Source organism: Diadema setosum, chromosome 11 (genome assembly GCF_964275005.1).
Source record: "Diadema setosum chromosome 11, eeDiaSeto1, whole genome shotgun sequence".
Taxonomy (NCBI): domain Eukaryota; kingdom Metazoa; phylum Echinodermata; class Echinoidea; order Diadematoida; family Diadematidae; genus Diadema; species Diadema setosum.
The window spans coordinates 28,479,066-28,492,387 of NC_092695.1; the positions used below are offsets into that span (position 1 = coordinate 28,479,066).

The 13,322-nt window shown below is 39.4% G+C and overlaps 1 protein-coding gene across 1 annotated transcript in view; it reads left to right on the forward strand.

Annotated features, from left to right (window-relative positions):
* The window catches only part of LOC140235089 (uncharacterized), a 126,683-nt gene that overhangs the window by 74,455 nt on the left and 38,906 nt on the right, over window positions 1-13,322 (forward strand). Inside the window, exons 5-6 of the mRNA XM_072315125.1 lie at window positions 6,626-6,724; window positions 8,686-8,784. Coding sequence (XP_072171226.1) covers window positions 6,626-6,724; window positions 8,686-8,784 — 198 coding nt within the window. The remainder of the gene's footprint in view (window positions 1-6,625; window positions 6,725-8,685; window positions 8,785-13,322) is intronic.

Here is a 13,322-nt window from a genome sequence, read left to right on the forward strand (position 1 = left end):
AAATCCATTTTTCATGAAAATTACAAATTCCATCAACTTGATATTGACATATGTTAAGGGTAGCAATTATTCCCCCTGCTTTCTGAAAGCGGTTGGTCCACTGCTCTTTCATAATTCTAGAAAAGTGAATTATTGTTGAATATCCTTTATATTTTCTTTGTATTGTTGTCCACTCATACGTCATATCCTCTAGTAGTCTCCTCATCCAGCGGTTCCAACACCAAAACTTTAAAAATTCATAACTTTTGCATCGATTGTCCGATTTGTCTCAAACTTTCACTGATGTGTTCTACTAATGTTGCTGCTTTCACTCAATCCACATTGCTCTTTGGGTTTACCTTCCCTTTAACTATTCTTATACCATCCACTACTGTATACGGCAAATATTTTGTGAGGTTTTTATTTTCGCGAATTTACCGAGTCAGATGCTATTCGTGATTTTGAAGAAATGCAAAAATATTGACTCTGAATGTGACGTGAATGTGACATGCACATGTACATTTGTCTGTTCAGCACTGTACTCCATGACCGCGAATTTAACCACTCGCGATAATATTCAGGAAGGCCCGATTCGCGAAAATTTAGACTCGCTAAATAAAATATATGGCTTATACAATATTACTACACCATCTACAGCATGGCACTTCAGACAGTCATGGTATTGTAGAAAGCCCCTGTTCCATTAAATGTGACCACCCAGCTCAAAACCCACAATAAGTCACAGATATGGATTCTCTGTAAGTGTTATCGACCAAAATATGTCATCTGGGTTGACCCACTCAAATAAATTTTTGAAGTTTTTCGTAGTCGGGAGGTAGTCAAAATTTGGCGGCTTAAAACAAAAACTGAAATTGAGATAATTGCAGGTTTTTTCTGGACCATAGTTTTTTTCTGACAGACACTGCTTTTACTGTGAAATAGAATATATTTTCAATGATATTTCTGCAGAGCATGCCTGAGTGGCCCTTATCTTTAATCCTCTTTCCCCCCTTTTCTATGAAGCTGCACCTCCTAGCTCTCTCTTATTTTTCTCACTTATTTTGAATGAGTTAGGATGGTCCAATTTTAACAAGTTATACGTCATTTTGAAGCTTGGGGCTTACTCTTTTAAACTGTGTAGAAAAGTGGAACTCATTTTGGCCTACTTTTTGTGGGTTTTGAGCTGGGCAGTCACAAATATGTATTTGAATGCTAGTGTATTGCAGTGACTGCAAAAATTATAGCTCCTCAAAGTTGATTGCCTTATGCTTAGTGGTTGTTGAAATTGTTGTAGGTTGCTCGTTTATTTCAGCCGTCCACAGAACATGGTGCACATTTTACACTTTTTGCCATGAATGAATCCACAGGGTAAAGTTCATTTTCTTCTGTCTTTGTCAAAATGAAATGGGAGAAATTAAATCTCCACAATTTATTTAGTGGGCGATCTATCTATAAAGTGAAGTCATGAGAGATGCATCGAAAAAAGTGAATACATGCCCAGTTATAGAAAATACCATCTGTCTTATTATTGCCACACACGAGAGATGAAGCACATTGGAATGTAGGAATCTGATTACTGAAGGGGACCGGGGAAAAAAAAAGAAAGAAAAACAACCAAAAAACTAGATCACTTTCTGCTTTTTGAATGAGGTAACGTGGAGGAGATGCAAGGAGAAATTAAGATTTTAAAAAATGCGAGCGTTCCCCTTTGGCCCGGTCGAGCTGAGTGAATGATCGCAGAGGATCACGCATTTGCAAATTAGTTGCTTGTTGGAAGACAGTGCTTCTATCTCTCATGCAAATTGAGAGTAAATTACGGCGATACAGCCCTCCTCGCCCCCTCCTTCCCAGAAATTATCTGCGAACCGTCGCCGCTCATCTTCAGATGAGGGAGGAGAGAAAAACGAGATGGGAAAACACCGATTCTGGTGTAGCTACAACAACGCCACAGGTCTTTTGACTTAGGGGATGGGGTAAGGGAGGTTTATCAGTTGTAGCAAAAACTTGAATTCAGTCTTTGCAGTGATTAAAACCAGCCAAGTGTTGCCCGCAATCAATGGTGCAATCCCTCAAATTGCCCGTTTCTAAATCTTCCCCACTGATTCTTGTCCAGCCACTAAGTGAGCATTGCCATGGCAACAGACCTTATCAGGGGTAAGAGATATGCAGGATTCTGAATGTCCCGAGATAGAATCTGTATGCCTGTTTAGTAAAGCACATACATCATAGTCACATTGAATCGTTGATTAGTTTATCAAATACATCATTCTAACCAGCCCATTATAAGAGAGGTACATTTGTATATTTTGTCCAGTGTCATTATGCAAGGTTAAGGTTTTGGTACTTGTTGAAGACAGCATGAAATCTCAAGGATTTTCTGGGATATGAAAGAGGTTTTATTTTCTGTAGCAGTAAGATTGCGATGTATCCTAAAACACCTGTTGTACTGCATGCTTTTGAACACCCATGGCTACACAACCTGTGTGTTTCTGTATAATAATATGTACAATGTGTATGTGTACGGGTGTGTATGTCCATGTCAGTGTGTATGTGCACACATGTGCAAATGCTTTCAAATGTGGTCCGTGCTGACAATAAGAAAATGCCATCCTTAGAGTAATGCAGATATTCCAGATGTTGTGGTACCTACGTACTGTACAATTTACAAATATACATTCATACATGCAAACATACTGTACATACATGCAGACATACTCCTACCTTGCATACAGGCAAACATGCATATGTATGCACATACAAACACACACCATACTTACATGAATATGCATCTGAAGTCAACTAGTGTGTGAGGCTTTAGTCAGCGTGTGAATATGCTTGTAGGAACCACTTCCTTACAGACATTTACATGTAATTATGTCTATAATATCGATGTTAGAATGAAACAAGAGTAAATACACAACAGTGAAAAACACTCATTAGGCATTTGACAAATTACCGGAAACACTTAGCCAATGCTATACCCTTGGGAAAAAAGTTCTCCCTTGCTTGAAGACTACATGATATACCATGTGTGCTGTACTCCCCATTGAAATTTATGCATTAAAAAAATATCAACCATCTAAGATTGAATCTTGCTGGTATTTTGTTATATGATTTATTTACTTTTTTTTTCTGAAAGATAATCTAAATACGTTGCATTTCTAAAGGATATAGATGCACTCACCATGAGCACAAAATACACACGTACACATGCATACGCACAATCAATGCTATGACATGTACAAGTACTACAGGAATCATTCGTTTGCATAATTGTGTGTGCCAGGGGGGTCTCTTGGGTTCCAGTGCAAGGTAGTGTGTTGACAATGCACGCAACTCAAAGGGACTTGCTTTGATGCTGCTTTCAGATGAAATGTCATCCTTTCATCCAATTTTACCCCCCACAGCATCATTTCAGCCGAAGTGATGTCTGTAAACTGCCACATAAAGTCAAACATATCGCTCATCGTTACGTATGTACATGAGACATTTCCACCACAATCCCGTTGCCTTCAGCTGAGTGCGCAGCGCAGCACAGGGATCATATGGTTGGTTGTGTGTAGCACGGAGATATATTTTTATCAGCGTTCGGGTACTGATGATGTGCAAAACACGTCCCATTAGACAGACTCCCACAGGGTTACAGTGGCAGCGTCTCCACTGTGACAATGCTATCATTCTTGTCGCGCATATTTAACTGCTTGTCACAATGGGAGTGCGATGGATGCTGACAATTTGACATTTCCCAGCTCTGCGTTTTCTTGAGTCAGCTGCGTGTATTCTTCACGGTGTCATCTCTTTCTCTCTTTTCTTATACGTGTCTTCTCATTCTTTCTTTTGCGCAACAAGGTCAGATGTGGCAATCAACTCAAACTCGAGAGAATAATTCACTTTGACTTCTCTAAATTTATGCCGCTTGCATATTTTTTTTTTTTTTTTTCCCCAGGAGAGACATAGCATACGTTCCTCTGAATGTAGACTCGTTTTACATACTCTTACTACGGTTGATGGTCTTAGTTTATTCCGAAAGTTGAATTTGTTGCTGTGATGTTCAACCAGTGTCAGTTTTTTAAAGGAAGAAGGAGCAACTGTAGATGAAATTATTTTTCTGCCATTGTAACCCATTTTGCTTTAAAGGAAACCAGAACCCAAAGAGCAATGTGGATTGAGTGAAAGCAGCAACATTAGTAGAACACATCAGTGAAAGTTTGAAGAAAATTGGACAATCAGTGCAAAAATTATAAATTTCTAAAGTTTCGGTGTTGTAATGACTGGATAAGGAGACTACTAGAGTTCATGGCATCATGTGTGGACAACAATATAAAGAAAATATAAAGGGACTTCCACAGAAATTCATTTTTTATGAAAATTACACATTCCATCAACTTGATGTTGACACATGTGAAGGGTAGTAATTATTCCCCCTGCTTTCTGAAAGCGGTTAGTCCAGTGCTCTTTCATTCATTATGCTAGAAAAGTGAAAGCATGTTGAATTCTCTTTATATATTTTCCTTTTGTTGTCCATACATAATGTTATAAACTCTAGTGGTCTCCTTATCCAGTGGTATCAACACCAAAACTTTTAAAATCCATAACTTTTGCATCAATTGTCCGATTTTCCTCAAACTTTCACTGATGTGCTATACTGATGCTGCTGCTTTCACTCAATCTACTTTTCTCTTTGGGTTTTGGTTTCCTTTAAAAGGGAACTTCTGGGAGGAGGTAGAGGTGGGGATAAGAGTGTTACAAAATGACATGTCATCACTCATGTTACAATTGAAAACCTTTTGGGATTCCTAAAGATATGCTCTCGATGGCAATCAATCATTATGCAATCAGTGAACATTTTGGTCGATTTGTGATTTCTGGAGACATTTGTTCCTGAGAGTAGGATTGTTTTATTTAACCTCGAGCGGGACTGGCTGGAGAATACTCCAGCGACATCAATCAGGATGTGATTACGGTGTCGAAGGGCAAGCATTTGATTAATAGACAACGGAGAGTTGTAGGTCAAAGGTCAAGGTTAGAGTTTAAGATTTGGCGAGCGAAAGAGATATATGGAGGAGAAAGATGCACAAGCCTGATTGAAGTCTCGCAACTTCCACGAACAGATGGCAAAATGTGCGCGAGACCGGTGCGCTCCCGTTTCATCGGAAGTGAGAAGCAGGACGCAGAACGTATTGTTTATTTATGTTCTAGTCTGCTCCTTCTGGAGACAGACTTCCTCATCATCATGCATTAGTCTCGCTTCCAGCGAAGACCGTTTGGCGAGAATTGCCTACAGGTACAATTTTTGGCTAGTGTTGCAGTGTTTCAGCTATGTTTTTGTTTTGTTTTTGTTTTGTTTTTTCCGCAGTGACCCAATCAAACACACGGTGGCAAGGTGTGGCAGATAGCAACATCTTTAACACACTTAGGGGAAAAAATATGCATACACGTACACACATACAAAAGTTCAGTTTGAAGAATAGTTCTTTGCCTTGATATATTGCTGCATTTTGCTCCCAAAATAGACAACATGCAAGTGATTGTGACAGAGTTAAATAAAAATGATAAATATCTTGCCTCTCCTCCCTCCCCCCTCCCAAAAAAAGAAAAGAAAAAGAAAAGCAGCAGCACAAATGGAAAAACAGACTTGTATTCAACAATACAGCAGATGAATTCAAATTCATATATGATGCTGTCCCTAAGACTTTATCACTTGGGTATAATAACATGGAGGTATTTCCTCTTGCTAGAAATATTTTTGATTCCATCTCGAGCCAGATTTTGATTTCTGATTAGTACCCCTCTTGCACGTGACAAATCTCCTTTTCATTACAATTGCAATCACTCAGAAGTCCTTCAAATCAGTCGCTAGTATTTTTTCAAGGACAGCTTGAAATTAAAGTGTCTGCAGATTTGACTTTGATCTGAGGGCTTTCCTTAGTGAGAGTGAGTTTGATTGAGTAAGGGCTCCCATGTGGTGAAAGATCTCTTGTATGATGGTCAGTGTAGGTTAGGCACTAATCATCAAAATGTCTGCCGTCAGGTTGCATAACTAGTTTGGGATATTCTGCTCTCAACGACCCCTTTAAGGCTTGTTTTGGTGGCTGAGGTTTTTTTTTTTGGCCGTCCGTGAAGTGGTCTGCGTTTGCGCAGGATCTTGCTGCGTAATTGCAGTCCATGATGGCTAACTTATGTCACACATTATGCAGCCCAGCATAGTTAGCCGTGCATTTGCATGCGAATGTGAGGTCAAATCGGTTAACCAGCATCCGGAATGGCTGGCACCCTATAACCAGGACCCAATGTGCATCTGCATGGTCGTGCACATCAGAATGAAGATGCAGCAATTCTTCCCTCGTGATAAGTGAATGAGTAGTTAATACATTGTCCAGTTCCTTTTTTATCTGATTTTTCTTTAAAGTAGATGTGTCAGATGCAAGTATCATCCTCATCAAGGATTCAGCTTATTGAAGGGAATAAATTATCATTGTGCTGTTTGCCAAGATGAACCTTTCTTTCTTAAAGAGATGAGCAGAAATAAAATGATGTACCATTTTCTTTAATATCATTTTTGAATATTTCCATCACTGTCAATGTCAAGTGTATCCCAGGTTACAAAGCACAAAGTGAAATCTGATTGGTCTGTTTCTTTCCTCAGCATGGAGTCACACCCATCATCTGGGCAGCGGGGCGGGGTCACAGTGGAGTGGTGGCTGCTCTCCTCAAGGCAGGGGCAAAGGTCAACTCAGCAGACAAGGTAAAAATCTTTACTACATTATATTCCTGTCTTTTTTTATGTGTGTGACATCCTCCCAGCCCTCCTTTCCTATACATGTACAAATACATGATTACTGTAAAACACAATATTTTTGAGGCATGAAATTTTCGCGAATTGGAACCGTCTGCCTTTTTCGCGGCATGAAATTTTCGTGAGTGGCCTCTAACATTCAATGCATATAATGTAGATAAGAACTTCTGCGTGTATTTTAATTTTGCTAATCTTGGCTCTCACAAAATTTTTTGAAATTAAAATGCACGCAAACATTCCTCGTTTTACAGTAATATATGTGATGAATGTCTCCCATATCATGTCCCATGGCCTGCCCCCCCCCCCCCCAAAAAAAGAAGGATTTTCATACAGGGCATTGTTGATAATGAGCCAGCCAATTGTGGCAACATTTTTGTGGAAATGGCCACAGCATGTATGCATTTTATACAGGGTTGATTTTAAACCAGAGATTAGTAAAATGTAGTGTTTTGTTTACAATAGAGGTAGAATTCATGAAGGCATGGTGAATTTTTGAGTCATTTATAATCTTCAGTGCATAGATGAAACCTCAACAGACAGTTTCTGAATTTGAAGATGTACATTGTATAAAGGTTATAAATTACATGATAATGTCACTGAGCTTCATGATGTCATGAAATATGCAGGGTTGTATGTCCATTTATACAATTATAGTGCATCTTCTCTCCCCCCCCCTTTTTTTTTTTTTTTTGTTTCTTTATCTACTGGTGTATTATGAACAGAATTTTGGCATGGTCCTAGAGGGCTTTTGCTCATTAAATCACCAGCAGCCATTTTTGAGACAAAGGTCCAAGACAAGCTAGTGATAACCATGGCAATCTGTCAAGAAAAGATATACTGCACTGTGACCATCTAAACACTTGGATGGGACTACTGCACAGATTCATGTGAAAAGACCATAGTCTGTGTCAGTTTGCAATGACAGAAGAGAACAGAGACCTCTCCCTTTAAGCGGTGCAGAAGTAATGTGAGCGGAGAGAGGAAAATGAGAAGCTGTGCCGATGAATACAGGTGTTTCTTTAATCTCAGAGTCTGTTCCATCTACAAGAGAGAGGGGGAAACATGAGAGAGAAAGAGAAAAAAATGGATGTATATATATATATATATATATATATATATATATATATATATATATATATATATATATATATATATATATATATATATATATATGAAGAGATGGAGAGAGAGAGAGAGAGAGAGAGAGAGAGAGAAAGTGAGATACAATGTACTCTTGCATAATATTTATCTCTGGAGATGCACAATAACCATCAGTCACAATGATTCCTGAAGAACTTTTGCCACAACATTGATTTTTGCATTGATTAAGAGCTGATTTATTAGAAACTTTTTTTTATTCATTTGATTACAAGGACATTCCATAAGTGTATATATAACATACATGTATACATTATATTTTTTTCTATGATACATTTTCTTTTATTTTTTAGTTGTAATATTACCTCCATGAATTCAACATTCTAGGAAACAAATGGTTATTTACCAAGTTTTATACTATCCTGTTACTGTCTAATTAGAATTTTTCATATTTTTCTGTTTTATATTGTATAAGAACTCATTGTTTACTTGATATTTATCAGAATTGAAGAGGTCCTTTATGTGAAACCAAGAAATAAACTGCTCTCCAAACTTCTTTTTATATTTCATTTGCTATCACCACTGAACAGGCAAATGAAGTATTGCCCCATTGAAATGCTGTACTCCAATTCTTGCATCATGTCTTGTTTCTATGCAATATTGTTCAGTTATTTCTTCATTATGATGGATGAATCCTTGTTTTTCTGTTGGAGAAGAAATTGATTGATACCACACTTTCAGTGGCTAGTCCTTTGCTTACCCCACACCTGTGTGTAACATCTTGTCTTTTTTTATGTTGTTGTTGTTGTCAGTATGGAACCTCGGGTCTGGTGTGGGCAGCCCGGAAGGGTCATGTGGATTGTGTGATGCTTCTTCTGGAACATGGTGCCAACGTGGACATGGCCGGCATGGTAAGTCACAGATGTCTTTGGTTTTAAATGCTCACTATTTTAGTCCATAGTTTGCCAAAGGCAGAACCCCATTGGCCAGAGGATGCCTGAATACAGAGGATATGATATTTGAACATTGGTCTTTGACACATAGTGTAATATCTAACATAACCTATTGAAGGAAATTTCAAAGACAGTGATGATGATTGCATGTGTAAGACAACAACAAGACTTTTCAGCAAAGGTCGAGTCTGGTTAAACAATAAAACTTGTTCTTGATGCGAAAATGTTTTGCTGTGTATACTTGTACATGACAGATGTTCAGAGTTGTCAAATGGTGTAGTTAGCAGGATATGATATTTGAGTACGGTCTTTGACACAGCCATTATGGTTAAATGTCTAACATAATTATCTAAGGTATAATCATAGATATTAATGGAGATTACATACTGTTTAAAACAACAACAGGACTCCTCAGAAAAGGAAGAGTCTAGCTGAACAATCAGTTCAGATTTGAAAATAGTTTGCTTTGTATGCTTACTTGTACAAGACAGAGATGTTCAGGGTTGTGAAATGGTGTAGTTACCAGAAATAATTTATAAGTGTTTGTCAGAGGGAAGAGTGTGTGTTGGTAGCAGGCAGAGATGCATTCTGTTGAAGTCACTCTTCTTAGCGAGGGAGACAAATCAACGTTTGACACTGCGCCACCTAATTGGCAACAATTCTCATCGCTCGCTCCATCTTGTTTCCGAGCGGAGCGCTGGCACGCATTCTCTCCCGCTCGGGATACGGTATTCCTCCACCGGGGTGCCCCACCCCCTTCCTCCTCCTCCTCCTCCTCCTCTTCCTTCTCCTCTGTCTCCTCCTCCCGTCTCTTCCTTCTGCAAGATGAAGCCAGGAAATCAATCAGGATAAATGGCATTGAATAATTCATTTGCTGAGCTTGTTACTAGATTACCTGTGTGTCGCAACAAGAGCTGTTGGCGGTGAGGCTGCTGAGGAACAACAGCTACCCTGTTGCTTGGGCAGGGGGCTCCACAAACTCCCAAATCAATCAGGCTGGTAATTACCGGAGAATTAGCGTCTGGGGGGGAGCGCAGTGTGTGGTCTGAACAGGGATGAGCAGTTGCACAGTGGGGAGAAATGAACAAATTGGGGGCGTTCACACTTCAGTAACAAGAAAGAGTGAGCAAACAAAAAAATGGTGTGATTCTGTTCTCCCAGATGCATATCCATGAGTTAATTATTCAATCCTATGTGTGTATGAGTGTGTGGGCGGTTTAGCATGTAGAGCAGCAATGGAATTTATTCTTCTAGATGTTCAATCGACATGGGAGATGTGCAGTCCAAAATGCGTGATATAGAACTATCTGCATTACTTGACTTTTTTTTGTTGTTGGTATGGACGCTCTCTTTTTCTGTCTTTCTCCCTCTCCCCCCCCCCATCTAATATATTTTTTACTTATTCATACACTGCAGTATTGAAGAGCCCTACTTCTTCTGTCCACCTAGAGTGTTTTCTTCTCTGTCATTGTGTTTTCATATCTCCTGCTGATTTCGCATTGTGTAGATGTGTACGACAAATATACACAATTCAGGAGTCAGCCAGAGATCGCAGTTGATGATATGGCTCAATAAATACTGTTTTCCTTTTGTGCATGTAATATGATTGTGGAAAGTTGAATACTGTGCCTCAAGAATGGCATTAATGGAAGAGATGTACGACTCTTATTGACCGGATGTACATGTATTGCATAGCCATTTGTTGGTACACACTTAGTAATAGAGGACTGTAAGTAGCATGAATGTACAATGTACATGTACATGTATGTAGCTCTCTGAATCCAGTCAGAAGATAAAATCACAGTGCGCTGCAGTAATGAGTAATCCATCGGCTGGGTTAGTTGAATTTCACATGTTTTTAATTCCACGGAATCAAGACATTTATGAGTTTAACATATGACAGTCAAAAATATTCACTTTTTATTTTCGCACTGGTTTCTGGTTGCGCGAAATGCACGAAATTTTCCACTTTTACAGTATAGTATACTTGCAACCATGTGTTCCACTTCTGCTGCGTGTTGATGGCAGCCGTTGTTTAGAAGAACAATTTTGCAGTCTGAAAAATTGTGCTTACAATGGGACTTAATATTTGTACAGCACCTATTGAAAACCATAGAAAATGTCACTGCACTGCATTGAAAGTGTAACAATTTACAATGTAAACATATGTGTGTCAGGTAGCGGGATTTTGCAATTTAATGTTATAGTTCACCTGTATTATCCAACAGAGTAAAGTATCCAGCCCAGAAAATGAGCCCTTATTAGTTACTTAACCCGTAGAGGATGGACTGATTTTGCTACAACACGCATTTCCCATAGACGCCAGCCCGAGTATACTCGGGACTTGTCCTCAACGGGTTAATAGACACTGAGTTGTGGAAACCCTGAGGAAGATTAATACATGAATCTGTGAATTGAATTATTGAAGTCAATTGTGATTTGTAGTATCCTTTGTGTGGGGATTCATGCAGAGACCTTCTCCCATCCAAGATGGGATGGAATGGGATGAGATTGGATGAATGTTTGCTGAAAATATTTTGAGAAATGTGACGGCGACTGTAGCTTCCGTCTAGTCAGAATTCGCCCGTCCATCTTCCCTTCGTGTCTAGATTGCATTTTAGAACAGCTAGAAGAAACAGGGACAGAGGGGGAGAAGGAGAGAGAGGGAGGGAAGAGTCTGGGGTATTTGTTTATTACCTCCGCCAAGGAAGGAGGTTTTGTTATCATTGCCGTTGTTTTGTTTTGTTTTGTTTTTTGTTTGTGTTCAAAATAGCTCAGAAATTTGTGAACAGATTTGAATGAAACTTGCAGGAAAAGTTGATAATGACACAGGGAATAGGTGATTAAATGATGGCAGTGATCCGAAAATTTTTAAGGATTTTTTGTTTTTTTCGGCAGAAAGGGTCAGCGAACTTGGGTGTTCAAGCTGCGCGTATTTGAGGTTTGCATACTATGCGCTCTAAAGTGCGTGCTGTGCTTGGGCGAGGCGCGGCAGAGCTGGAAGCTGGTGACATAAACAAAAGGCTTCTATATTGGGAAAGTGGACAATTTTCAGCATGCATGTATGAGTGGAAGGGGTGGAAATGAGCTGCTTGGTGGAGGTCTGCACTCTCTGAGTGCTTTTCTAGTTGTCTTCGTTAGACCAGAGAGAGATAGATGGATAGATGGATAGATAGATAGATAGATAGATAAATAAATACATTGTAGATACAGATATATAGATAGATAGATAGATAGATAGATAGACAGACAAGACAGACAGACAGACAGATAGATAGATAGATGGAGAGGGAGAGAGGAGGGTCCAGGCTGTGAAAGATTTTGTCATCTCCGACGAGGTGCTATCACATTGCTGGTGTCTTCTTACTTCTTGGCATGCCGCTCTGCTTGACATGGTGGCACAGGGGAAGGGCAGGGTGAGGTACAAGGGTGGTGGTGACGCTGAATGTCGTCTCCGTGGTGAGGGAGAGACAGCGTGAATTTGGGATGTACGTCAAGGTGGGGATGATTTTGCTATTTAAGTTTCCGTTCTGAACTCTGCTCAGTCCGCTGCACTCGCACAAAATGTACTGTTGACAATAGACAGAAGACCATATATCCATCCATTATTCTAAGTGAAGAGGCCCGTTACGCCAACAGTTGTAATGGTTACTAAACTCAGTTGCCATAGCAACAACGAAAATGTGCACTGTTGATTATTTGTGTCCCTGTTTGTCACCATGGTGACTGCAGTTATCAAAAAGTTGCAGTTTTTATGTTTAAATATGGGGTATAGAACATACATATTCATGTAACCTCGCTCATAACATGACTGAGGCTTGTGTTTTCAAGTTTTAGGACAAAAAAAGAATGTGAAAATTGGAAGTGATAATTCATGATACTTTTATAGTGAAAAGGAACATCAAAAATGTTCCTTCAGCTATGCCAGATTCCTTCTTCTGACAGAGGAAATAAAAAAAAAATAAGTAGACTCATATTTGTATGATCTCTTCAAGAACAAGCCAAATTGTTTTCAGATTGAATGAATAGCTGGTTTTCTTTTTACACAGACATAAAACTTGATAGCATTGAAGTGATATGAAAGGAAAAGAAGTGCTGATACTCTTCTGTCCTGTTCTGCCCTGCATTTGCAAGGAATGCAGGCATTGATTTTTTTTTTTTTTTTTCTCGTAGGTTTGGAAGCCTTTTTCTTTTCTCTCCTTTTGTTCTGTTTTGGCCCAGGAGAGCGAGAGAGAAGTGGGAGAGGTTTTGCTTTGGCCGCCCGCAGACAGGCGAGATGAAAGGTTTGCGGGTGGGCAAACTTAATTTGAGATTCAAAACCAGATTGGGTTTACCCGAACGCATCGTGTGGTCCGTGCACGGGGAGCACACACTGACGCATTAGCGGACCCCAAATTATCACTTAATGCCTTTTAGATGTGCTTATTAACTTATTGGCAGTGTGTAGAGTCTAATGCAGCATTATTCCAGATTTCAGCGGTATCCCATCCTCCTGG